We start from the raw sequence: 27814 nt of genomic DNA on the forward strand, positions 1-27814 counted from the left end.
AAAACCAGCTTTTTACATTAGCATGTGACGTTCAGAACTAGCATACCCCCCGCAAACTTCCGGGGAATTCGCTAACATTTTACTAAATTACTCACGATAAACGTTCACAAAAAGCATAACAATTATTTTAAGAATTATAGATACAGACCTCCTCTATGCACTCGATATGTCCGATTTTAAAATAGCTTTTTGGTGAAAGCACATTTTGCAATATTCTAAGTACATAGCCCAGGCATCACGGGCTCGCTATTTAGACACCCGGCAAGTTTAGCACTCACCATAATCATATTTACTATTATAAAAATTTCATTACCTTTTGTTGTCTTCGTCAGAATACACACCCAGGACAGCTACTTCAATAACAAATGTTGGTTTGGTCCAAAATAATCCATCGTTATATCCGAATAGCGGCGTTTTGTTCGTGCGTTCCAGACACTATCCGAAATAGTAAAGAAGTGTCACGCGCTTGGCGCAATTCGTGACAATAAAATTCTAAGTATTCCATGACCGTACTTCGAAGCATGTCAACCGCTGTTTAAAATCAATTTTTACGACATTTTTCTCGTAGAAAAGCGATAATATTCCGACAGGGAATCTCCTTTTCGGCAAACAGAGGAAAAAATCCCAAAGGCGGGGGCGGTCGGGGTCACGCGCATAAGCTAGTGTCTCTTGATGGGCCACTTGAGAAAGGCGATAATGTGTTTCAGCCTGGGGCTGGAATGACGACATTCTGTTTTTTCCCGGGCTCTGAGCGCCTATGGACGACGTGGGAAGTGTCACGTTAGAGCAGAGATCCTTAGTAAATGATAGAGATGGAAAAGAAGTTCAACAAATGGTCAGACAGGCCACTTCCTGTAAAGGAATCTCTCAGGTTTTGACCTGCCATTTGAGTTCTGTTATACTCACAGACACCATTCAAACAGTTTTAGAAAATTTAGGGTGTTTTCTATCCATATGTAATAAGTATATGCATATTGTAGTTACTGAGTAGGAGTGGTAACCAGATTAAATCGGGTATGTTTTTTATCCAGCCGTGTCAATGCTGCCCCCTAGCCCTAACAGGATAATCTAACCACATTGTCCAATTTCAAAAAGACTTTACAGCGAAAGGCAAAACATTAGATTATGTTAGGAGAGTACATAGACAAAAATAATCACAGCCATTTTCCAAGCAAGGACATGTGTCAATAAAACCCAAATCACAGCTAAATGAAGCACTAACCTTTGACGATCTTCATCAGATGACACTCCTAGGACATTATGTTACACAATACATGTATGTTTTGTTCAATAAAGTTCATATTTATATCCAAAAACAGCATTTTACATTGGCGTGTGATGTTCAGAAAATGTATTCCCACCAAAACGTCCGGTGAATGTGCACATCAATTTACAAAAATACTCATCAAAAACGTTGAATATATAAAATATATAACAATTATTTTAAGAATTATAGATAGACTACCCCTGGATGCAACCGCTGTGTCAGATTTTAAAATAGCTTTACGGAGAAAGCACATTTTTCAATATTCTGAGTACATAGCTCAGCCATCACGGTGAGCTATTCAGACACCCGCCAAGTTCGGGGCAACCTAAACTCAGAATTAGTATTAGAAATATTCTCTTACATTTGCTGATCTTCGTTAGAATGCACTCCCAGGACTGCTACTTCCACAAGAAATTTAGTTTTTGTTCTAAATAATCCATATTTATGTACAAATACCTCCGTTTTGTTTATGCGTTCAGGTCACTATCCAAAGGGTAACGCGCGAGCGCGGAATGAGAGACGAAAAGTCAAAATGTTCCATTACCGTACTTAAAAGCATGTCAAACGCTGTTTAAAATCAATCTTTATGGTATTTTTAACGCAAAATTGCGATAATATTCCAACCGGACAATAGCATATTCATTCAAGAAGAAAAAGAAGGAGGGGCGTGCTCGCGGGACCGAGCATATCCAATCCCTTTGTTGCCAGGCAGACCACTCAGTAACTGAGCTCCTATACTCTGCCCAGTGATAGGAAAATGCTCAAACCACTTTCTGAAGGCTTTAGACAGCCAATGGAAGCCTTAGGAAGAGCAACGTCACCCCACAGACACTGGAGCTTCGATAGAGAATCAAAAGAAGAACTACAATTCTCAGACTTTCCACTTCTTGCTTGGAATTTTCTCAGGTTTTTGCCTGCCATATGAGTTCTGTTATACTCACAGACACCATTCAAACAGTTTTAGAAACGTCAGAGTGTTTTCTATCCAAATCTACTAATGATATGCATATTCTAGTTTCTGGGCCAGAGTAGTAACCTGTTTAAATTGGGTACGTTTTTCATCTGGCAGTGAAAATATTGCCCCCTAGCCCAGACAGGTTAAAGTCTTTATGTTAAGAACTGACTGATTTTCACAGGGTTGAATGCAGTGATTTTCACAATCTGCAGGTTGGTTATATCAAAACACCTGTAGGGTGTTTTTAACAACTTCCGGTTGCTCCAGGAAGCTTAGAATTGACATAGGTAGACCTCACAGTGGCCTGATGGATTGTCATCGAAGACAGGTTCATAAGGCATTCATAACCCACATAGGCTTCAGGTTGAATTTAGGGGAATAGGCAATGTATTCCTATGGAAAGAAAATTCATTGAAACTGTTTGATGTAAACACCGTCTTTTCACTATTAAGGGTTAATGCCACATGGTCAACTTTAGGCTTGCACGGATAGGGAGGACCTCGGGAACGTTCCTGAGGTCGAATTGTGCTTCTAACCTAACGGTTCTGCCGCTGTCCCCCAAAAGCACCTGAAATGTAGGGCCAGGCTTCATTATGGGCCTACTTTTTTTCACGTTCGCTGCACTCAGACCGAGCGAACTACGGTCAGGCGGGGCATCTTGTTGAACTCGGCACTACCTAGAGATTATGGTAATGCCATTGCAGGCTCTGTGTGTCTTTAAGCCCCGCACTGTGTCACTCCATCCTTGATGTGTGTGTGTGTGTGTGTGTGTGTGTGTGTGTGTGTGTGTGTGTGTGTGTGTGTGTGTGTGTGTGTGTGTGTGTGTGTGTGTGTGTGTGTGTGTGTGTGTGTGTGTGTGTGTGTGTGTGTGTGTGTGTGTGTGTGTGTGTGAGCTTTTCTTTGACATCTGTTCTGTTCTAAAATGTTGATACGAATACCTCTCATTGAAATTACAAAGTAATTTGTGGAACATTAGGTTTCTGTAAATTGTGTAAAAGCACGTTTCCTATTGAGATTCATTACATTGAAAATTGTACAGGGCAGGTTTGTGATGATGAACTGTCATTCATTGCCATGACCATTGTTCTCCTGAAGAAGCTATCCCTTTTCCTTTCTTTCTGTCCCCCCAAATGTTTGAATATACTGGTGAAGTTACCAGGTTGATGGCTAGTTAGCCAATGAGGTTACATGACTGATCAAAGTGTAAACAAATAGTTAACGACACGTGAATACTTTTAGACCTGACCACGACATGGTTTATGAATGTAAATTGCGGTCCCAGCGATCCACAATACGATGATGAAAATGTTGTGCCTGGTTGGACTAGAAGCTAGCTAGCTGTTTTCGCTGTAGTGATGGTGCAACCATGACACTAATGAATCAAATCAAATGTATTTATAAAGCCCTTATTACATTAGCTGATATCTCAAAGTGCTGTACAGAAACCCAGCCTAAAACCCCAAACAGCAAGCAATGCAGGAGTAGAAGCACGAATCTGCACTTGCTTTCCTCTCTAGGGTACTCGGAAACAATGGTACAGCAAAACCTGTCAGTGAACGTAATTTATAATAAGGGTTAAATGGAGAAAATTGGACCTCTCTGAAATTTAAATGGATGGCCCTCCCTTCAAAAAAATATGTTTTACCTTCCCTGAAAGCTTTTAAAAAAGTGACCCTTCCCTATACCCAAAATAATAGCCTAATTAAAACATAAAATGGATAGCAGTCTTCTTGGACAGAGAAGAGCCTTCAATATGCAGTTTTAGAAATGGTTCTTCTTCCTGTAAGCATTGCATGGTAAAATATACATTTTGATAGCACACAGGGCTGCGGGCCTGAAGGTTGTGGGTTCGCAGACCACCGTGGACAAGAGTATGGGTGGAAATATCTCCTTTATGGTAAAAGGCTAAGTATGGATGGAGAGATAGGAGTATGTGTTCATCTTACCATATTTGTCCAATGCCAAATCAGTGTGTATTGTTTGTAGCGAAACTGTCCCTGTTTGCAAATAAATACATCTGAGACGTCATTAGGAGTCTGAGCACTTTAAAGAGTTAGGTCTACCTTTCCACCCCAAACAGAGTAGGCCTACCGAGGCAGAAAACTTTAAGCTTTAACTGCTGGCTACTCATCTATGACTAAACCCAATGACAGAAGGTCAAAAGTGCTTCCCTAAAAGCTGTCTGGGTTGGAACACCTATAGTACAGAAAGTGAATAGCTTAATCAATCGATAGTGACGGAACTAGATTACTCCCGGGCAAAGTCATTTATTTCTCCTCGAATATAGAAGGTTGTATGTAGCTCAGCCTCTGAATGTCAAACAAAAGAAGCAATAATATCCACATATGCATCGGAGTCACGCCTTTCCTGGGTATTTCACAGCTTGTTTCTAGCATAAAGCATCGCGGACCAAAGCATTGTTATAGATCACTTTATATAATCGGATCCATTTTATTTTCTTCAAAATCTTAAGCTAATAAGGGGTAGGTAGGCCTGTGCTTTTGGCCATTTTCTTTCATAAAAAGTAGACCTATGGCATACTCTCTCCTACCCCCTCAATTTGAGTCTTGGTTTTAACTTAACATCCCTTCACTGACATGAGGTAAGCTGTTTAAAGAGTGCATGGTGGGTGGAGGAATTGACAGACAAAATCTATGGATATGGCAGCCTAAAGCCTGATTTGGTTTGTCAAACAGGTAGACCTACCTCTTATTTTTTAAATAGGAAGAAATAGGCTCTAACACAAAGCCCTCTTAAGTCATTGAAATTAATTATGCCTACTCAAATTTGCATCCTTTCAGCACCATGAGCTGTCCATTTCCTATTAATTGTGCCAGGGCTGCTGATTCAAGTTTCAGCACCACAATGTAAATTACTGAAATCTGGCTAATTGTGAGGTCAATAACTGATAAATAGGCCTACATCATGCTCAAGAAACATATTGTATTTAATAAAATCAATTATAGTAGTAGCAAGCTATCAAAGTTGATCTCCGGTCCTCCTCATCTTCGCACTCTCCTTCTCAAACTGAACAGAACATAGACTATAGGCTAGTCCGCTCGCAAGATAATGCATTTTCTGGACTAGGCCTAATCTAAAAACAATGCGGAGGATGCCTTTGACTTCTCCTGAACTACCACCATAGGCCTACACAGCACAGCCATTGGTTAAGGCAGCACACAAAACGTTTTGAATCAGCAAGATCAGAGTAGGCCGGGGCTCAGGGTTGGAATATCCCTCGCAGTTTATAATGCAGCCTAGTTGTATTTACATCATCCCAGCAGCTATCTTAGAAATATAACTTTGCTCTATGCTTCCCCCGAGCATGCATTTCTTAGCCTATAGGCTATGGATCATTTGATTGAGACCACACTAAATAGTGTATAGGCACACTTGATATTGCCCCAGTGGAGAATCAGAGATGAGGGGTGGCATCAGGCACACATCAATATACACTGAGTATACAAAACACTAAGAACACCTGCTCTTTCCATGACATAGACTGACAAGGTGAATCCAGATTAAATCTATGATTCCTAACACGGAACCCAAATCGTGCGCCATCGTGCATACATTTATTTTGTCCCCCCACACCAAACGCGATCACGACACGCAGGTTAAAATATCAAAACAAACTATGAACCAATTACATTCATTTGGGGGACAGGTCGAAAAGCATTAAACATTTATGGCAATTTAGCTAGCTAGCTTGCACTAGCTAGCTAATTTGTCCTATTTAGCTAGCTTGCTGTTCCTAGCTAATTTGTCCTGGGATATAAACATTGAGTTGTTATTTTACCTGAAATGCACAAGGTCCTCTACTCTGACAATTAATCCACCAATAAAACGGTCAACTGAATCGTTTCTAGTCATCTCTACTTTCTAGGCTTTTTCTTCTCTGGACTTTATTTATATCATAAATTAAGTGCATTTCCGCCACCGACCTCATTCGTCTTTCAGTCACCTGCTTCTATAAACCAATGAGGAGATGGGAGAGGCAGGACTTGCAGCACGATCTGCGTCACAAATAGAACTGACTTCTATTTCAGAGCTTGGCAACGCAGACACTCGTTGGAGCGTGCGAGCACTGTGGGTGCAATAATTGAATAATATAGATTTCTACATTTATTTTCAATGCTCGCGCTCACGTTATTTTGCAAAGCAGCCTGTAACAGGCTGACTACACCGCTCGAGTCGCATGCGCGAGCGTTGCAAAATAAATTTAAAAATCTATATTATTCAATTATTGCACCCACACTGCTCGCACGCGCCAACGAGCGTCTGCGTTGCCACGCGCTAAAACAGAAGTCAGTTCTAAATGAATGTAATTGGTTCATAGTTTATTTTGATATTTTAACCTGCATGTCATGATCGCGTTTGGTGTGGGGGGACAAAATAAATGTATGCACGATGGCGCACGTGCGCAGCCGGTTTGGGTTCCGTGTTATTGATGTCACTTGTTAAATCCACTTCGATCAGTGTAGATGAAGGAGAGGAGACCAGTTAAATAAGTATATTTAAGCCTTGAGACAATTGAGACATGGATTGTGTATGTGTGCCATTCAGAAGGTGAATGGGCAATACAAAATATTTAAGTGCCTTTTGAACGGGCTATGGTAGTAGGTGCAAGGTGCACCAGTTTGTGTCAAGAACTGCAACGCTGCTGGGTTTTTCACACTCAATAGTTTCCCATGTGTATCAAGAATGGTCCACCACCAAAATGACATCCAGCCAAGTTGACACAACTGTGGGAAGCATTGAAGACAACATGGGCCAGCATCCCTGTGGAATGCTTCGACACCTTGAAGAGTCCATGGCCCAACGAAATGAGTTTGTTCTGAGGGGAAAGGGGGGTGCAACTCAATATTAGGAAGGTGTTCCTTATGTTTGGTATACTCAGTGTATAGCCTAATAAGCAACTAATTATAAAGCACTGAGAAATATTGACATTTCATCAATTACAAATTACATTTCCCTCCCCTGGACGAGATTTTCTTTTTAAATGAAACCCTCCCCTTGACTGAAATTGAAAAAGCATGACCCTTCCCCATTTTCCATCAGGTACCCATTATGTAAATGTCGATCCACCCCATACAACAATTGTTATCTGGGATTTATTTTCCTAGGCACACAGTGCTCCCAAAATAAAACTCCTGGTCACACAACAAAATACTTTGTTGCACTTTAGAGCCCTAGTTGCATAGCCGTGGGAAGATGTTTTGAGTAGGGGGTGCTGATTGCATTGGCTTAAAAATAAAATAAAGTCCTAATGTGATGAGTAGTCTAAGCAAAGGACAAGATTCGGTAACAGTAGTCATTATAGCCTGAAGTAAATTGAAATAGATTTGCCAAAATTATATAATTTACTCCTGTCTATACAAAAATAAAAAGAAGACTTAGAATGTCTTAGCCACAGAGGATGATTCGCTTCTTTTAAAGCTATGGATTGTTTCAAATCACAAGGGTGTAGGCCTAGTTGGGAAGCCCACAATTTGGGCAGCATAGGTTGCAATAGGCCTAGCTGATTATTGAGATGAGGCTGTCATTGAAAATTAATGCATCTAAAATATGTGTGAAGATAATGTGTCTTGAGTATAATTTGACATTTTGAGACAAGAAGAAGGGTAGGGGTGTGTGGCGAAGATATAGGCGTGTCTCTCTCCAGAATACGCTGAGCTGTCTCCCTGCAATTCTAACACATTCATTATTTACTTCATACCATCATTTATGAGTTTTGTCAATTTTTTCATTGTATTTTGTTTGGAGCGCTCCATGTGAGCAATGAGCATGTGTCTGGTTTCTCCGTCCTCTTAATATTGACAGAACGTGCGCCTGAGCACGCATAGAAGTAGTCAACTGGCCTGCTGCGTACAAATGTAAGAAAGTGCCCATTTGGGGATGTCTGATTTCTCACCACCACTAATAAGCTGATCTTCTCAGTCAACAAAGTCAGTTTTTTATTTAAATCCATTGTGAATGATAATGGTTCCACTTGACTACGATTATGATTTTGAGAAACGAAACGTTATTATTGAAATGAAAATGAAAATGTGAAAATCATAACCGGGAGATCGGTAGAAACGATAGTAAGATACATTGTCAGCTTCCCCAAACTTAAAACTCACACTCCGCCTAGGAATAGACCACTGTGAACAGGGAGCACATTTCTTTGTACTGCATAATTAGAAAAGGTGTGTGAGAGAAATAGAAATAATGAGAGGGGTGGTGTAACTAATATTGTGCCTATTAAAACTGAGCACAAATGGACAGCTATGCAAGCCATCGTGGAGAAAAGCGCTCACCTCCATCCAGCACCAGCGGGTTGGAAAGCACCACTCGCTGGGTCACGCCCAGCACTGTGATGTTTAGTGGGCTAGTAGGCCTACACCTACGTGTTTGATATGGGCAGGAGCAGGCCTGTAAAACGAGGGCGAGAGAATGCCATGTTCCTTCTTTGATATTGTTCCCATTCCCTTTTTGCCAAGTTTAGAATTGTAAACTAATAGAAAATAGAAGTGGGAGACTATTGCGAGCACTGCTCCCTTCTTCTCACAAAAACGTCTGGATCGTCCAAACGGTTTGGCCTAGAAACTAAAATGACTCTATGGAAAGATGAGAATCTCACGAACATGATGGTGTTCTCTGTGTTGCTCTATGTCCTCCACAAGCGTCATGGGACTCGTCTGAAGTAGGTTCCGCCAATCTGCCAACTTCTGTCTGTAGTGCCAGAACAGCTTGGGCTACACACTTACAGTACTAGTCAAAGGTTCGGAAACAGCTACTCATTCAAGGATTTTTCTTTATTTTTACTATTTTACTACATTGTAGAATAATAGTGAAAACATCAAAACGATGAAATAACACATATGGAATCATGTAGTAAGCAAAAAAGTGTTAAACAAATCAAAATATATTTGATATTTGATATTCTTCAAAGTAGCCACCCTTGCCTTGATCACAGCTTTGCACACTCTTGGCATTCTCTCAACCAGCTTCACCTGGAATGCTTTTCCAACAGTCTTGAAGGAGTTCCCACATATGCTGAGCACTTGTTGGCTGCTTTTCCTTTCCTCTGCGGTCCAACTCATGCCAAACCATCTCAATTGGGTTGAGGTTGGGTGATTGTGGAGGCCAGGTCATCTGATGCAGCACTCCATCACTCTCCTTCTTGGTCAAATAGCCCTTACACAGCCTGGAGGTGTGTTGGGTCATTGTCCTGTTGAAAAACAAATGATAGTCCCACTAAGAAGTAGCCATAATGGTTTGGTGTCCCTTGAATTCTAAATAAATCACTGACAGTGTCACCAGCAAAGCACCCACACACCATCACACCTCCTTCTACATGCTTCACGGTGGGCATTCAACTGAGACTGCTCTTCTCTGTGTCACGGAGGCTCTCCGCACTGCTAAAGCTAACTCTCTCTCCTCTGCTCTCATCCTTCTAGACCTATCTGCTGCCTTTGATACTGTGAACCATCAGATCCTCCTCTCCACCCTCTCCGAGTTGGGCATCTCCGGCGCGGCCCACGCTTGGATTGCGTCCTACCTGACAGGTCGCTCCTACCAGGTGGCGTGGCGAGAATCTGTCTCCGCACCATGCGCTCTCACCACTGGTGTCCCCCAGGGCTCTGTTCTAGGCCCTCTCCTATTCTCGCTATACACCAAGTCACTTGGCTCTGTCATATCCTCACATGGTCTCTCCTATCATTGCTATGCAGACGACACACAATTAATCTTCTCCTTTCCCCCTTCTGATAACCAGGCGGCGAATCGCATCTCTGCATGTCTGTCAGACATATCAGTGTGGATGACGGATCACCAGCTCAAGCTGAACCTCGGCAAGACGGAGCTGCTCTTCCTCCCGGGGAAGGACTGCCCGTTCCATGATCTCGCCATCACGGTTGACAACTCCCTTGTGTCCTCCTCCCAGAGTGCTAAGAACCTTGGCGTGATCCTGGACAACACCCTGTCGTTCTCCACTAACATCAAGGCGGTGACCAGATCCTGTAGGTTCATGCTCTACAACATTCGCAGAGTACGACCCTGCCTCACACAGGAAGCGGCGCAGGTCCTAATCCAGGCACTTGTCATCTCCCGTCTGGATTACTGCAACTCGCTGTTGGCTGGGCTCCCTGCCTGTGCCATTAAACCCCTACAACTCATCCAGAACGCCGCAGCCCGTCTGGTGTTCAACCTTCCCAAGTTCTCTCACGTCACCCCGCTCCTCCGCTCTCTCCACTGGCTTCCAGTTGAAGCTCGCATCCGCTACAAGACCATGGTGATTGCCTACGGAGCTGTGAAGGGAACGGCACCTCCATACCTTCAGGCTCTGATCAGGCCCTACACCCAAACAAGGGCACTGCGTTCATCCACCACTGGCCTGCTGGCCCCCCTACCTCTGAGGAAGCACAGTTCCCACTCAGCCCAGTCAAAACTGTTCGCTGCTCTGGCACCCCAATGGTGGAACAAGCTCCCTCACGACGCCAGGACAGCGGAGTCAATCACCACCTTCCGGAGACACCTGAAACCCCACCTCTTTAAGGAATACCTAGGATAGGATAAAGTAATCCTTCTAACCCCCCCCCCCCCCTTAAAAGATTTAGATGCACTATTGTAAAGTGGTTGTTCCACTGGATATCATAAGGTGAATGCACCATTTTGTAAGTCGCTCTGGATAAGAGCGTCTGCTAAATGACTTAAATGTAATGTAATGTAATGGAATACAAATACACGGCGGTAGGAACCAAAAATCTAAAATTTTGACTCATCAGACCAGAGGACAGATTTCCACCGGTCTAATGTCCATTGCTCGTGTTTCTTGGCCCAAACAAGTCTCTTCTTATTATTGGTGTCCTTTAGTAGTGGTTTCTTTGCAGCAATTCAACCATGAAGGCCTGATTCACACAGTCTCCTCTGAACAGATGATGTTGAGATGTGTCTGTTACTTGAACTCTGTGAAGCATTTATTTGGGCTGCAATTTCTGAGGCTGGTAACTCTAATGAACTTATCCTCTGCAGCAGAGGTAACTCTGGGTCTTCCTTTCCTGTGGCGGTCCTCATGAGAGCCAGTTTCATCATGCCGCTTGACGGGTTTTGCGTCTGCACTTAAAGAAACTTTCAAAGTTCTTGAAATGTTCCACATTGACTGTCCTTCATGTCTTAAAGTAATGATGGACTGTCATTTCTCTTTGCTTATTTGAGATGTTCTTGCCATAATATGGACTTGGTCTTTTACCAAATATGCCTATCTTCTGTATACCATCCCTACCTTGTCACAACACAACTGATTGGCTCAAACACATTAAGAAGGAAAGAAATTCCACAAATTAACTTTTAACAAGGCACGCCTGTTAATTGAAATGATTTCCAGGTGACTACCTCATGAAGCTGGTTGAGAGAAGGCCAAGAGTGTGTATGGAAGTGTTTTGTGCAAAAATGTTTTGGTTAAATATAGGTTTAAAAAAATCCTTATCTTTCTTATACCTCTCAGATAAAGGACAGACCCTTTAAAACAACTTCCTTTTCAATGTATGAATCTATTATTCAATGTGTTTCTATGGGCAAATTCAATGTCTGATAAAATCATTTGTTTATATATTTAAAATGTTATAATTCTAAATCAAATAGCTAAATGATCCTTGGTATGACCATCTTAAAACAATTTCATATTTTAGTTTAGTAGAACCCCCCCGTTTAAGAAAGAGAGTTCCAAACCTCTGCCAATAATAGCAGTTCATTTTCACTTTTCATTTCCCCACTTAGACCACTCCCAGACAGTCCTAGCAAAATTCTTGCTTGAGAAATTGCTCTTAAGAAATTGTTGTTTCTTGTTGATAATTTTAACTGAAAATAATCACAGTAAGGTACTTAATTAAATGTTACCTAGACATTATTTGATATTGAGACAAAAACGGCTGCATTGGACCTTTAAGTCATACAGCATCAACCCCACAAATGGTAAAGTAACCTTAGCGTTTGAGCGACCAGGCCGAACATGAGATCCTATTTGAGGCTGCAATTTTATTTTTTATTTTTTTACGTCAGATTTTATGGGAAACACTTACGATTTACCATACTGTGAGGACGTGGGACAATGAGCCGTTATCACTGCCGATGGCCGAACTAGGTCAAAATGGTCCTCGTAGGCCTACTCATATCGCCACCTGGACATCTTCCATTACAACCATGACTACAATGCAAGGCCAACCAACAAGACAGCCCTGTCCTATTGCTCTCATTTACATCAATGCCTAACTTTCCTGAATTTGATTAGTTCAACTTTTTAGTGCAAGGAAATAGCCTTACTAATTAAATAAATGATCAAAAAAATATATTTTATTTAATCTAAAGTAATGTTGAAAAATAATTTTGTGACAAACTAATAGGCCTAGTTATAGCCTGCCTACACGTAGGCCTATGCCAAGATTAGTTCCACACTTGCAAGATATAAAGTGCATAGAGGCTACTTGGATATAGGTTATCCATCTATAAACTCTTCTATTCCTTAAACTCCCATGCCTGACTTGTTCCAGGGTTTAATCAATGTCACTTGGTCCTCCCATTTTGGGGGGCATCTAAAGCTAATTTCCTGCATTTCTACACAATCTAATATGACCCATGGCCCTTCTTGCTGTCTCTTTTTAGAACAACATAAAGTAAGCAAAAATGCCCAGTCATCAAGCTAGGTAGGAGTACATTATTAAATATATTTAAGTTATTAATAAGACTGAACTAGATCAATGATAATTCAATAATCAATATTGTGTTGCACATTTAACCAACAGCCTAACAAATGAACAACTCTTACAAATAAAGTACAAAGACTTGATTGTCTTTATTAAGACATCCTTTATATTAAATTTCAGCCAGACCGCCTAGCCAGACTGAGCCGCCTGCACGCCCGACCCCCACGAGTCTAGTCAATAACTCAACTCTCTCAACTTCCTTCCCATCTTTTTTTATTTCTCAAGGAATGGTTTGGAAAACAAAAGTTTTACAAAAACACACATACACCTACACATTAACACACAGAAACAGTACATCCTCCATATAATTCGTATCATAGGCCTAATAGTACTGTAGAGCTCTTTTTACTTGCACACAACATAGCTGGGTCATCCCGTCCTGCCCCTAGTGGTCCATGGCCCTGCAGCAGCCCAACCCAACACACCCCACTCATCTTTAGGATCTTAGTGAAACATTCATTATTGGTTTCAGGTGTTAGGCCAAGGCCAGAGTGATAACCAGCGTATTTCAGAAACCCAGGGCCAGGACTGAGCAGCCCAGCAGCCAGGGATTGCCTAAATAGTTATCTCCCCTGACATGGGCATGTTTTCAATACAGACTCATTTTGTCGTACTGCATTCCATATAAAGCATTCAGACCTTATGAAAGTTGCACAGTATACCCTTATTCTTGTAATAAATCAAATCTAGTGATACATAACATAGACATTTCTTCCACCCATTGTGGGAGGATAACCAACCTTCCAATTAATGGCAATGCATTTCTTTGCCACTGTAAATGCTAGGTTACACACTTTCTTCTGATAACAGTCTCCAGTATCAACATTTCCAAGCAAACAGGTTGAAGGGACAATCTGCAGACATCCTAAAATAGATGAACATACACTTTGGTAGAATTCAGCCAGCCTTCACAAGACCATACCATATGCAAATATGTCACCTTGTGTTTTACTCCTCCAGCAGATACATTACATTTCTGTGTGGATGATATTCAGTTTCACTGGCATATAGTACTATCTATGGATGGTCTTAAAACTGCAGTAATTTATGTCTGAGATTATATGAACATGACTGGGCATTCAAACATATCTGTATCCATTCATCATCATCAATAGTGTCTCCCATGTCTTCCTCAAATTTTAGCTTTACATGTTTTGTGTCATCGGGAAAAGACAGTTTGGAAATGTACTTTCGAGTTTTGTCAGACTGCCTTAAAATAGTTTCAATCTTTGAAGCTTCTTGCTTGTCCACTGTTTGCTGCACAGAGAAAATAGTGTTGTTTCTGCAAAAATTCACCTAAGCTCCATCACAGACCGGTCTTCCCTGGCTGCCTGCCACTGATGAGGCATGACAAAGAATTACATTGGTGTACATTTATACATTATATTAACCATGAATAGAATCAATGGTTCAACAATTTGAATTACCATTATTCCCAGATCCCAGACTGTAGCCTACCCATCAACTCAAGATGGAACTTTGTGTCCATTCACTGATTGTTATGATATTCTTAAAAGTTCACCTGAGCTCTGGAGACTGGTCTTCCCTGGCTGTCTGACCATGGAGGGACACTTGTCACCATCTGATCCTGCTAAGACATAATGAGCATATTGTTGTGTACTGACTGTGCCCCATGACAGTGAAGCCTGTTGAGCTGTTTATACCATGTCAGTGTGAAAAGTAGGGAGGGAAGTTGGCTAGGGAAACTGACAGATCAATAACGTTGCATTGCTTTACTGACTAATGAAAACTCACATTGCGCTGAAAAAAAAACATCCGAATATCGATTTTCAATTGTTTGGCTGCTGGTTTCATTGTTTGATTTAGCTCTAGTGTGATTGAGGCAAAAATAATAGCTAAAGTTAGTGAGCTAGCTAATGGTGCAATGGTACATCATCAAATGTACTTCTGTTGAAATGAGACAAAACAAAGGCTACAAAACATTTCCATATGCTGCATGACATGTAGCTAGTTTTGTATCACAGAGTAATGAAAAAGCAAAAATGCCATTTCAGAATGTGGGGTCATGTCCCCCCTGTCCCCAGTGAAAGTTGCACCCCTTTTTGGTAAGATAGAAAACATTATTTAGAAGAAGGCTAAACATCTGTGCTATTGTTAATTTACATTTTGATAAATATACATTTTGATAAAATACATGTTAAAAATTGTAAAAAGCTTCTTTCTTACTGGTGCTTTAATTAATCAGAACAGGTGCGTGCAATGAATGTGGGCCTAGGGCTATTGGATATTGTGCAGGTGCGAGTATGGGGAATAGCCTAGGCCTATGTGACTTCACGCCACAGCTTCCTATTTGAGTAGACTATAGGCTAGCCTACTGCAGCCTCCAAGAGCATCACCACTGGATGATATATATTACAGTCCATCGCAGGTGCTTCCACTTCAAACACGCAGCCAGATTTCCTCCACAAGGATTTGAACACTCATCTTAATAAAGTTTATCCAGGTTTTTGGAGCATGTTTCTGCCAGTCAGGCTTCTAGCCTTCAAAATAGGAATTCGTCTTACACATGCCTAAACATCATTAACCACAATAGGTGAGTTTTCTATTTTCCAAGTATTTTTCATGATATCTGCTGAAGACGCTTGCAGGGAAATTGAACGTTTTTAGAAGTCACCTTTCTCAAAAGGACCATAGGCCTACATACTCACAAATGGCAAGCAAGTCAAAAATAGTCAACACATTAACAGCAGCCACATTATAACAACGGTTTCTCAAAATGGAGTGAATGCTAAAACCCTCAACAGTGACTGACCCCAATGTGTGCGCATTGTGTTCATATTTGACAATAAGGTCCTTTCACTTTTTGGGGGGATTTATATCTTCACCAAGTCTGGAAAAATGTAATGCGAAAATGTCATGCTTTGATGGTGTGGGGGTTAGATTGAAAGGAAAAGTTAACTAGCCCCGGTAGTTAAAAGCTGGGCGATAGTTATTGTCGTTATATCTGCGGTTGTTCGGGGTCCCTTGCTCATTAAAGAATTCCCCTCAAGGCATCACTATTTAAATTATTACGTTGTTATTAAGGCGGATAACCCTTTTACATGCCTTTGGTTTGAAACTGGCTCGAATTTCCCCCACTGTTAATGAAGCCCTGCGGTTTTATGACGGCTTTTAGCTGGTGATTTCTTTCCACAACAAGAGCGGGGAAAGAAAACCTAAATAAAATCTTACAATAAGCAGTGAAAGGGGTGTTTGTTTTTGCCTAGTCTATGAGATTATCTGGAGAAAACGTGGAAGAGACACGTACATACACACTGTCAGCGAATAACATATTCATTATGCAATTATTTTCTAAATTAAAGCTCAAACAAAATGGAAAAAGACCAATGGGAAAAAAAGGTAGGCCTATGGTTTTTCATCAGTTTATTTAATCTTAGATTATTCCTTTACTGTGTGACATACTGGAATTATTTACATCGAAATAGAGGGGATATAGCCTATATTATTAAAACCTTTTCATGCAGACCGAAATCCCACTATTTTACCCATGCCTGCGTTTTTATACCAGTTTTTTTTTTGTATATCTGAAATGGGTAGGGATACAAAAACACCTAATTGATTCCTGCATTTTCACAGACCCTGTAACCAAAATACCAGGTATCAGGTCTGTGTGAACGATTCTATACTTTTTTTGCAGGGAAATTCATTAACACTTCCATTGTTTAATACCTCCCTGATTTGAAATGCAAAAAGCCTGCATGGATAAACAACACCCACCCACCCTTCTCCCCTACCAATTTGCCAGTTACCCACTGCTATGTATAAAAGGGATATACCATACAAAAAAGTGGTAAATAAGGGGCTGTTTGAAAGGGAGTCATATAAACATTGCCTTATATATATTTGTTACAGGTTGCATAATATACCACATATTCTGTCTGAAATGGGTATGCTATGGTATTCTATGGAAACATACATCAAAAGGCTCAACTACATTGTTCAAAAATACGTGTTTTAATAAATAAGTTTAAAAAAAATGTACATTGGACAGAGTTGAAAGACTTGCTTATAAGTCAAATCTGGAAAAATCCATGCAGCGTACTTCAAGAACGTATTCTAAATTGCATTGGTCCCTTTACAAGCTGAATATACATACAGGTAGGCCTATGTACAATTCGAAACATTTATATATACTTCTATTTTGAGATTTTACAAACAGAACGAAATATAATTTCCCCAAAAAGATAAAATATGTTTTTTCCTACTATCATCACCATTCCGACATTAAAACAACGTGATAATGCGCCAGCAGTAGACACGAGAAGAGTCTTACAACACTGTCTGAGTATGTAACTTTTCAGGGTTATCTTCACTCCTTCTCACACTGTTCCAAGTGTTAGGTAATTGCACTCAAAGCACTCCAGGAGAGTTGTGCGCCACATTATACCTCTTGGCCATGTTTCTGAGGTTCGTGGGTTCTTCAAATAGATCCTTTGGTGTCTTCATACTTTGTAGAAGTAAACAGTCTATCAGGGAAAGAAAGAAAACGTCAAAATGTTAGCGCCAATTACCAATATTACAGATTGCAATGCATATACGTTATCAAGCAACAGGATTATTACTAATGCATTACATGCATAGCTTTATTGCACTTAATTCCTGAAAGAGAGTGTATAGGCTAGCCATGACACAGTGCGTTGCCTATTGGCCTTAAGGGTGGCACACGATCACTGGCATGGGAAGTCATCAATTAATGATTTGGCCCTGAGTGAAACCATATGTCAACAACGGAAAGGGATTTCATTTTAAATGTGATGCATAAACCACAGTGGCCTATGTAATTGCATCACTGGAAAATATATGAGCAGGCCAAACAGACTTAAGGGATATGAGCACCTGTCAGTTTTAGGATGTTTTCATTTATATGGATGAGTGAATATTGAAATATTTATGCAGTAATATTATTCATAATGTAGCCTATGTAAATGCACATTTCTAAATTCATAGTAGTCTACTACTAAGATTACAGTTCCTTGCTGTGATTTACGAGGCAAAGCTTAAATGCAGCAATTATGTTTGTAGGCCTATTCGATTTTAGATGGCCGTTTTGTTTCTTGAATTCGTTTAGTAAATATTAGTAGACTACAATTTGATATTCAGATATTTTGGGGTTAAATACATTTGGATTTGTTTGATTTAGTTGAAGAAAAACCAGCAATGCTGATTACATGATCAAATAGCACAATGCACGTGTCACTAGTATAATTACGAGTAGACTAATATAGGCCTCATGATTTCAGCCGCATACATTGTCGATATTTATTTTATAATGTCGTTTAACGATAACAAATACATTTTAAGACGAGCTTTCTCACTTACTTTTCTTTGCCATTCCACACAGACTAATGAAACCCAAAACAGCAGAATTGGATACGGAAAAGACGTCAGGTTTAGTTCGAGAAAGGCCACCTTTAAATGTACAGTGCGCAAATCACCATAGTGTAGTTTATTTGTCCTCTTTACAGAAGATCTGTTTTATACGAGTGGGCGGTGTGTAAACTTCATGGTACCAGTCCATGGGAACTAAACAAACCAAAATCAGGCTTTATTTAACTGTAAATGTTTCTTTCACGGAATAAATGTTTAACTTCTGTTCCAAGACATCAATAACCTACTTACAATTGGTGGGCTACTATTCAGAGCATAAATACTATTTTGGCCGGTAGCTAATCTGTTAAAAAGACGTATAGCTAATATGTTAAAAAGATGTAGGCATATTAAGAATTTTCCTCTATTTGTTTTGTAGCAGCCTACATTTGTTTTAACATATTGGCCTATGCAAATTGCAAGGCTCTCCACTGTACAAAACTGTACATTAGAATTAGACTAGGCTACTACAATTAAATTAGGCCTAAGCCAATGGCACTAGACAAGAAAACAAATGCACTATCAGATGGTTTTGTAGCATGCATAAATGAGTTTCAATGGCTTGCTTCACAGCTCAAAGACGCACAGTGGTTGGGTAACGCTGTGCAGCGATAAGGGGAGTAGAAACTCTCAAAAGACCGTATCCATTTTTGACTTGCCGCCAGTATACCCACTATGCCCAATGCTCTCGCATCTTTAATACAACGCTGGTTTGAACTCTCCGGCCCAAGTCGAGCGTTGCTATTCCTGCCGTCTCCATACAGGAAAGCGCTCCATTGTGAATGTGAATTACCCGTGGTTGGTGGTAGGCTGTTCAAGGCTGCTGCGTTTTGATGCGGCCTACCCCTCTATCTGCCATAGGCCTCAGAGGCCTCGCATCTTAAAAAGTCGTTAAAAACGGACAAGGATTAAATGCTTGACTGACATTTGACTGCAGAGTTTATTGTGTTTTCGACCTGTCATGCCACTCACAGCAAGAAACAACCCTGACGTTTCAACCATTTCACTCCCCCCAGTGTCAGTGAAGCATATTTTATAGTCGTCTTTGGTTGCTACCTCAGTGTTTGGCAAATAAAACATGTTCCAAAAACATTATTTTGGCTACATTCAGAACACCAACTTCCCATGTCTATAATCAAACAGCATCCATATTCTCATTGTAAATTAAGTGTTCAACGACCCTCACTAACATTTCAGAAGGGCTATTTTCTTCTTCTCACTTAGCAGTGGTGTTGTCAGGCAATGCTGATGGAGAACTTGTCTAACTGTGTATTAACCTGGCTCGTGCTCAGGTCATCCACATGCGCTTCTGCGCGCCAGACCCCAAGTGCGCGCGTACTGGTGAAATGTTTGCAAGTTGCAGATGCCATGACATGGATGTTAAAGAATGTTATTTGTATAAGGCTACCCAGATGACTATCATGAACATTAACTGAGTAATTGGATAAGCTACACTTATTTCATTCCTAATTCACTCTAGTAAAGGGGAAATTGTTTCGCTTTCAGATCATTTGTGCAATAGTTGACCTGACGCTGACTTTTCACTAAAGCCTCAACATATTTTTTCAGGATCATTAACAACCTACAAACTATGTCAGGTTCTTATGTTTGCCCTAAGATGCCCTACTCTTATGTTCACGGCCTTTATGCATAATAGCCTACTACTAATAACAATAATTTCGGACTAGCAAAATGTTTTCTTTCTTGTTTTCGCATGAGAGGTAACGCTGATATAGTACCACCTACCGCTTTGGCATTGAGTGAAGGGCTTTGGATGCTAATGAGATGCAGACATTGACCACGCGCCCTCCATCCGCCACACGGAGAAAGCGTAACTGAGTCTCTCGTGCGCAACATAGCTGCAGCTCGACATCTTGTTGTCCATCTCGTCGCTTTGTAGCACCTGATAGAGGAAGTCTATGTATCTGGAGGCCAGTTTTAGTGTCTGGATCTTGCTCAGTTTATCCGAGGGTAGCGTGGGGATGATTTTGCGTAAAGACGAGAAGGCTTCGTTGAGCGACTGTGTCCTTTGCCTCTCCCTGACGTTGGCCAGGCACCGCTGGTTCTGCAACTCCTCGTAGGACTGAGTGCTGCTGCTCGGACTCGGTTTTTTGCCCGGTTTCACGTTACCCGGACAGCTGTCCTCGCTCGACTTTTTACTGTGTCTCCTCTTCCTTCCAAATCTTTTCTGTTGCCTGTCCAACTCATCCTCACTGGTCAGTAGGCTATCCATTGGGGAGACGGGAGAACTTGAGCCCTCTTCCATTTCTCGTTAAAAGAAATGCAAGGATAGCAAAGAAAAAACGGTCTCCACTTTTGAAACTGTGGTTACAAAATATATCAGAATATGCCGACACCTACAGAAAGAAGTTTTAAAGAATGTCTTACTCTAAGAATATTATTTTCTCACCGTTTTGGGAGTAGGATACTTTCAAACCTACGCTTGAGATAGTCCTTCTCTCGCAGGAAGTTTTTCCCCAATTTTTTAGGGGGAAACTTTATCCCAGTTTCAGATGCTAAATAGTTGTCTAGTGAAGAGGGAGGCAGTATCGGGCTCTGATTGGCCAGCTAATAAACAGGAGGGACCAGTCTTATGTTACACTCCATAGCTATATTATAGCAGCCCAGGACCTCAGAACAGAATCATGTCAAAACAATCAAATATGAATGACAAAAGTAACAATAAGACCTATTATTATTATTTGTAATAATTCATGTTCTAGCCTACCTCTTCCATAATTGGTATGAAATAGACAATAACTAATAGACCCTTTAAAAAAAATCAACAAATATAGCATGATTATTAGGCCTTTAATAAATGCATGATTCATATTATGAAGTGTGTTGTTTTATAATTTGATAATCATAAACAATACCCATTTAATCCCGTATTGACTATTTTAGTACAATAGCGACATCTTCATGATGAATATAATACATGATAAATATAAGCCAATGTAATAACCAAAATATAAATAGGCTGGGCCTATATGTAATCTGAAAAATCTATATAGTTGCGGTCTCTCTACTATGCGTCTTAGTAGGCCTAATAGCCTACTGTGCATTTATAAAATGAAATTCCTATTTTATTCTAGTCTATAAATTCAGTAAACATTTTGTTAGTGAGCGTAGTTTTAACATACCGTATTGTAATACATAAAAAATACCTACCCTATGCAGACAGGGGGATATATATATACTCTTGTTCCCTAATCTAATCAAATGTCGGTATGCTTTCCCAGTTTTCATAATGTGGAAGTCAAACAGGAAGAAAGCTTAAACTAACCGAAAAGTTCTCATGTTTCTCTGGATGCCTCCAGCATGCGTTTTGTCAAAGTTCCACCTCCTGATGTGTGATGTCATGTTTTCTACACATAACAGTGCGCAGTTGGCTCGTATTAACGGCCCCATTCTCCAACAGTGTGTGATTTCTCGAATTGCCTGCGGCCAAAATGCTCCGTTTTTCCGAGTCAGCTGACGTCTACATTTAACATTGGAGTAAAATCCCACTGTGTATGTGTTTTACCTTTATCTAAAATGATCTGTAGTATTTAGATATAATTAATGGAAATCCTTCCTCATAGTTAAATACTGGCATGGGTTAAATTCCTTGGAAGAATATGTGAAGGAATGTAATAAATAACAAGTGAGAAAATTCACCCAGATGGAAGATTTTATTTTGTGCAATTTTATTCTTATAAATTCTATGAACTCAAATACTGTACCTCGATATCTGTTTAAAATTAACTTTATAAACAACACTTGAAAATGCGTTTTACAGCATCCCGGTAGACCAATATAAGCCTACTGTCAAAATAGTTACAGTGCCTTCAGAAATTATAACATATCCCTTGACTTATTCCACATGTTGATGTGTTACAGCCTGAATTCAGCTTTTCACACCTGGCTTGTACAATATTTTAAAATTGTTATTTAAAAATTCTACAAGCTCTGTCAAGTTGGTTGTTGATCATTGCTATACAGCTTTTTCAAGTCTTGCAATAGATTTCACGCCAATTTAAGTAAAAACTGTAACTAGGCCACTCGGGAACATTCAATGTCTTCTTGGTAAGCAACTCCAGTGTATATTTGGCCTTATGCTTTACGTTATTGTTCTGCTGAAAGGTGAATTCATCTCCCAGTGTCTGTTGGAATGCAGACTGAACCAGGTTTTCCTCTAGGATTTTGCCTGTGCCTAGCTATATTACGTTTCTTTTCATCCTAAAAAAACTCCCTAGTCCTTGCAGATGACAAACATACCCATAACAGGATGCAGCTACCACCATGCTTGAAAATATGAAGAGTGATACTCATTGATGTGTTGTGTTGGATTTGCCCCTAACATAATGCTTTGTATTCAGGACACAAAGTTAATTTCTTTGACACATCTTTTGCAGTTTTACTTTAGTGCCTTATTGCAAACAGGATGGATGTTTTGGAATATATTTCTTCTGTACATGCTTCCTTCCTTTCACTCTGTCAATTAGGTTATTGTGGAGTAACTACAATGTTGTTGATCCATCCTCAGTGTTCTCTAACCACAGCCATTAAACTCTGTAACTGTTTTAAAGTCACCATTGGCCTCATTGTGAAATCCCTGAGCGGTTTCCTTCCTCTCTGGCCTTCTGAGTTAGGAAAGACGCTTGTATGTTTGTAGTGACTGGGTGTATTGATACACCATCCAAATTGTAATTAATAACTTCACTATGCTCAAAGGGATATTCAGTGTCTGCCTCATTTTTTAAAAATCCATCTACTGTACCAATTATGTGCTCTTCTTTGCGAATAATTGTTCTTTGTGGTTGAATCTGTTTGAAATTCACTGCTCAACTGAGGGACCTCAAGCATAATTATATCTGTGGGATACAGAGATGAGGTAGTCATTCAAAAGTCATGTCAAAACACTATTATTTCACAGAGTGAGTGCATGCAACTTATTATGTGACTTGTTAAGCAAACGTTTACTCATGAACTTATTTCGGCTTGCCATAACAAAGGGGTTGAATATTTATTGACTCAAGACATTTCAGCTTTTCATTTTTTATGAATTTGTAAACATTTCTAAAAACATTATTCCACTAGTGACACAAATTCTCAATTTAATCCATTTTAAATTCAGGCTATAACACAACAAAATGCGGAAAAAGTCAAGGGGTTTGAATACTTTCTAAAGGCACTGTATATAGGTTTACATGTGTTTGCATATATTAATAACCTACAAATATGTAGGCCTAATGCATTTACTGTAGGCTTATTTGTTACTTTAGCTTACTGAAAATAAGCGGAACTCAGATGTATTTTTGCAGAGAGCAATTTTAGAAGTTGCACAATTATTTGAACACATGTACATGATCCTGGTGTGAGGACATATTCTGGCAGCCCCTCACAGGTTCCTGCCTGTACAGCCATCTCAGTGCCAGGTCTGGTGTATCTCTTTGACTGGGATGGTAATATTGCATGTCACACAGCTTTTACCCGCATCCAGAGTCCCCAAAACCGACTCTGGAAAGTCTCAAAAAAGGTAGAAGTTTGGTCACTAGTAATTGAAGCTGAGGATATCTTGGGTTTAAAGAAATATGTAATATTTTACATGTGTAATCCACCTTCTTAACAGTCTAGAAAAAGGAATAAACCATCAATAGACATGGCAGCACTTAAAAGACCAACAAACACACACGCTCACTCCCCCCTGATTATACCCCCAAGACCCTTTGCTCCACGTCTGCAGGTTAATGCTGGAGGGCAGTTTGGCCAGGGGAGTGGGGTCAGAGATGGAGAGTAAGAGGTTGATCTTCCACAGTGACTGTGCTATGCAATATGGTCCTGGGCCAAATCTAATTTTCTTCACCGTGCAACCTTCCCAGTAAAAATAATATGATGTTTCACTCAATTCAAGCACAGTTTAGGCTACATATGACCCAAGTCAATATGTAAACACACATTTCCAGACAAATAGGTTATTAAAGTACATTCTTCTGCACCATTTAATTTGCTTATACTTCATGTTGTAATACACTTGTTAGATTGATGCCTATCCTGCTAAGCGCGGGGGGTGATTCTCTCCTGTTCACTTGTAAGTACAACATGCTTTGGGAATTGTATCCCTACAAGCATGGTATCTCAGTTTTCAGACATATCCCCTCATGATTAACTAGCAAACATTTTCATTTCTCAGATTATGAAGATTTACATAGATTTTCACAGATTACACCCTTTGAACTCATCACTGATTGTTGTTTCAGATCTAATGAATAAAAGGAAATTTACAATTTCAATAAAAATAGCGGTTGTGGAAAAAATCTGAGCGAGTCTCAGACAGAATCCCTATGGCCTGTAGCCATGAGCCATGCCTTCCTTCAGAATCCCAGGGGATTAACAGGTAGAGCATCCTGCACATGTATTCCATGCAGGGCCCAACCAGAGTAGAAGGGGTAATTTAGGATACTTCTGGCCCCAGCGCCCTGGCACGAAGCATAGAAGCCACAGCTTGTCAGAGAGGGAGAGAGAGTGTGTCTGTGTGTGTGTCTGCATGCGCGTGTGTGCTTGTCTGCATGCATGTGTGTGTGTGTGTGTGTGTGAGATGACCCACATCAGATCAAAGATGAGCTCGGGGCTGTATTTCACCCAGGCAGGATGATGCATTAATATCTCCCTGACACCTCCAAATCACCTCCACATGGGCCCGGCCTTCCCTTAAAAAGCCCAGATCCTTTCTACAGAGGCCTGTCACATCAATCGACACACATCCTCCGCATGCAGCATGCTGACTTCAGACCAGGGTAATAAATAGAGAACGAGTGGCCGGGGGAGAGGTGGGAAAGAGAAAAGAAAAATATGACCCGGCATGTGCGGCATCAGTCAATGCTTTTATGAAGCGTCTGCCTAAAAAGGCAAATCGATGGGCGCCGGTTCGGCCCCTTCAGATCTGACAAAGGTTAGGGAACTGTTACGAAAGGTTATGAATGAGATTAGTTGTTGGGGCGCTCGTTCTGTGATGAGTTGAATTTTACTGTCCATGTGCATGCCAGAAATGGTTAACTCGGTGTTTGGACCGCAAACCTTACAAATCATACCCCAAAGGATCTAGGCAAGTGGATCTAAAGTGTAGTCAGATGAGGGCCCAGTGTGTGTGTATGTGTGTTTATGTGTGCGTGTGTGTGTGCACGCGGGTGCATGCACGAGTGTGTATGTGTCACGGTGTGTGAGAGAGAGTGAGGGAGAGCATGTGTTTCATACCAAGATGAACAAAAGGTCTTCAGCAGAGAAACAGCTCCAGCTGGTTTTCATTCGTAGCACTGCCTGTGTCTACTACTAACAGTGCAATCATTGTTACTACTAGTGTTGCTGCTTCCATGAACAGATTACCGTTAGCATACCAATACCTATTGCTCTGCAATCGAAATTGATATTGCTTGTATTTTCTAACCTGTAATTCCTAGTACCACCATTGCCCTGAAACACACAGATGCCACTGCTTTAGCTCTTAAACACCATTTTCTACATTGCATACAGAATTGCTAACCTTATATCAACTCTTTAAACTTCCAGTGGAGTCAAAAACGTGATATCCCGTGTTTTATATATGCTGAACAAAAATATAAAAACGCAACAAGCAGCAATTTCAAAGATTTTACTGAGTTACAGTTAATATAAGGAAATCAGTGAATTGAAATAAATAAATTAGGCCCTAATCTACGGATTTCACATGACTCGGAATACAGATATGCATTGATTATGGCCTGTGGAATGTTGTCCCACTCCTCTTCAATGGCCGTGCGAAGTTGCTGGATATTGGAACACCCGGAACACACTGTCTTGCATGTCGATCCAGAGCATCCCAAACATGCTCAATGGGTGACATGTCTGGTGAGTATGCAAGCCATGGAAGAAGTGGGACATTTTCAGCTTTCAGGAATTGTGCACAGATCCTTGTGACATGAGGCTGTGTATTATCATGCTGAAACATAAGGTGTTGGCGGCGGATGAATGACAAACCATGACGTGACCTCAGGATCTCGTCATGGTTTCTCTGTGCATTAAAATCGATAAATTGCAATTGTGTTTGTAGTCCGTAGCTTATACCTTCCCATACCATAACCCCACCGCCACCATGAGGTACTCTGTTCACAACATTCACATCAGCAAACCGCTCGCCCACACAACGCCATACACGTGGTCTGCGGTTTTGAGGCCGGTTGGACATACTGCCAAATTCTCTAAAATGAAATTGGAGGCGGCTTGTGGTAGAGAAATTAACATTCAATTCCCTGGCAACAGCTCTGGTGGATATTCCTGCGGTCATCATGCCAATTGTGCGTCCCCTCAACTTGAGGCATCTGTGGCATTCTGTTGTGTGACAAAACTGCACCTTTTAGTGGTTCCCAGCACAAGGTGGACCTGTGTAATGATCATGCTATTTATTCAGCTTCTTGATATGTCACACCTGTCAGGTGGATGGATTGTCTTGGCAAATGAGAAATGCTCACTAACAGGGATGTAAACACATTTGTGAACAAAATTTGAGAGAAATAAGCTTTTGTGCATTTGAAACATTTCTAGGATCTTATATTTCAGCTCATGAAACATGGGACCAACAGTTTACATGTTGCATTTTCAGTTATATTTCCACACTATGAGGCTGGAATAATACTGTGAAATTGTGAAAATTATGATAATGCCATTTAAGTGTAAGAACTGTTTGAAAAGACCGCCTGAGATTTCAGCCTTCTGGTAGGATGGCGTTTTGGCATTCCATGGCAAAGTCACCATGAGGTAAATTAGTTAATAGACCAATAAGAAAAAGTTCCAAATCAAATTTAAAATGTACCCCTTCCCACTCAGACCACTCCCAGACAGTCCTACCAACATTCTTGCGTGAGAAATTGTCCTTTGCTAAGAAGCTAATTTTGTTTCTTTTTGACCATTTTAATTGAAAGCACTCTAGCTAGGTTTCCATCCAATTGGCGACAGATTTTCATGTGAATATTCTAAAACAAATGTACTTCTTGTGTATGATTACTTAGTGCACGTAAAAATGCCTTTTGCGGTAAAATTCCCATGTACTGAATAAAAATGTCAAGTTAAATGGATTTCCAGCACATTTTCAACTCTACCGATCATTTTCCTCACACATGTTTTTGCGTTTTATAGCGAGTGTGCCCACTGGTATTGGCCAACAGCTCACAGACATAGTGCGGGTATAGCCTACATGAGATTATTACGGACAAAAGAGCGAGATTATATTTATTTGTCAAACGGCAGCCAAGCATTTCTCTCCCCTGTCGTTTTGACAAGCAGCTGTGGGCAAACTTTGCTCTGTTAGCCACAATGGTCACACTGAGTGACACACTGAAGGGAATCAGGAGAACAAACATGCCCCTACAAAAACTACAGTCTGTAAACATCACCTGCTCAGGCACTAACACCAGGAACAGACTGGGAACAGAAATAGGCCCGGGC

At 40.6% G+C, this 27814-nt stretch overlaps 1 protein-coding gene across 1 annotated transcript; it reads right to left on the bottom strand.

The window, feature by feature from the left end:
• Positions 1 to 16919: 16919 nt before the first annotated feature.
• On the bottom strand, positions 16920 to 20825 carry LOC106586121 (twist-related protein 2). The gene is made up of 2 exons (XM_014173002.3): positions 20102 to 20825; positions 16920 to 17454 (listed from the first exon to the last, which is right to left on the bottom strand). Exon 1 carries the CDS (start codon positions 20619 to 20621, stop codon positions 20133 to 20135), a length of 489 nt encoding a protein of 162 aa, XP_014028477.1. The 5' UTR covers positions 20622 to 20825; the 3' UTR covers positions 16920 to 17454; positions 20102 to 20132.
• Between the last annotated feature and the right edge of the window lie 6989 nt (positions 20826 to 27814).

The sequence above is a fragment of the Salmo salar genome, chromosome 25 (assembly GCF_965601325.2).
Source record: "Salmo salar chromosome 25, fSalSal1, whole genome shotgun sequence".
Classification (NCBI taxonomy): domain Eukaryota; kingdom Metazoa; phylum Chordata; class Actinopteri; order Salmoniformes; family Salmonidae; genus Salmo; species Salmo salar.

Excerpts from the sequence above, each read along its gene's own strand:
- LOC106586121 (XM_014173002.3), bottom strand. The coding sequence starts at position 20,621 with ATGGAAGAGGGCTCAAGTTCTCCCGTCTCCCCAATGGATAGCCTACTG.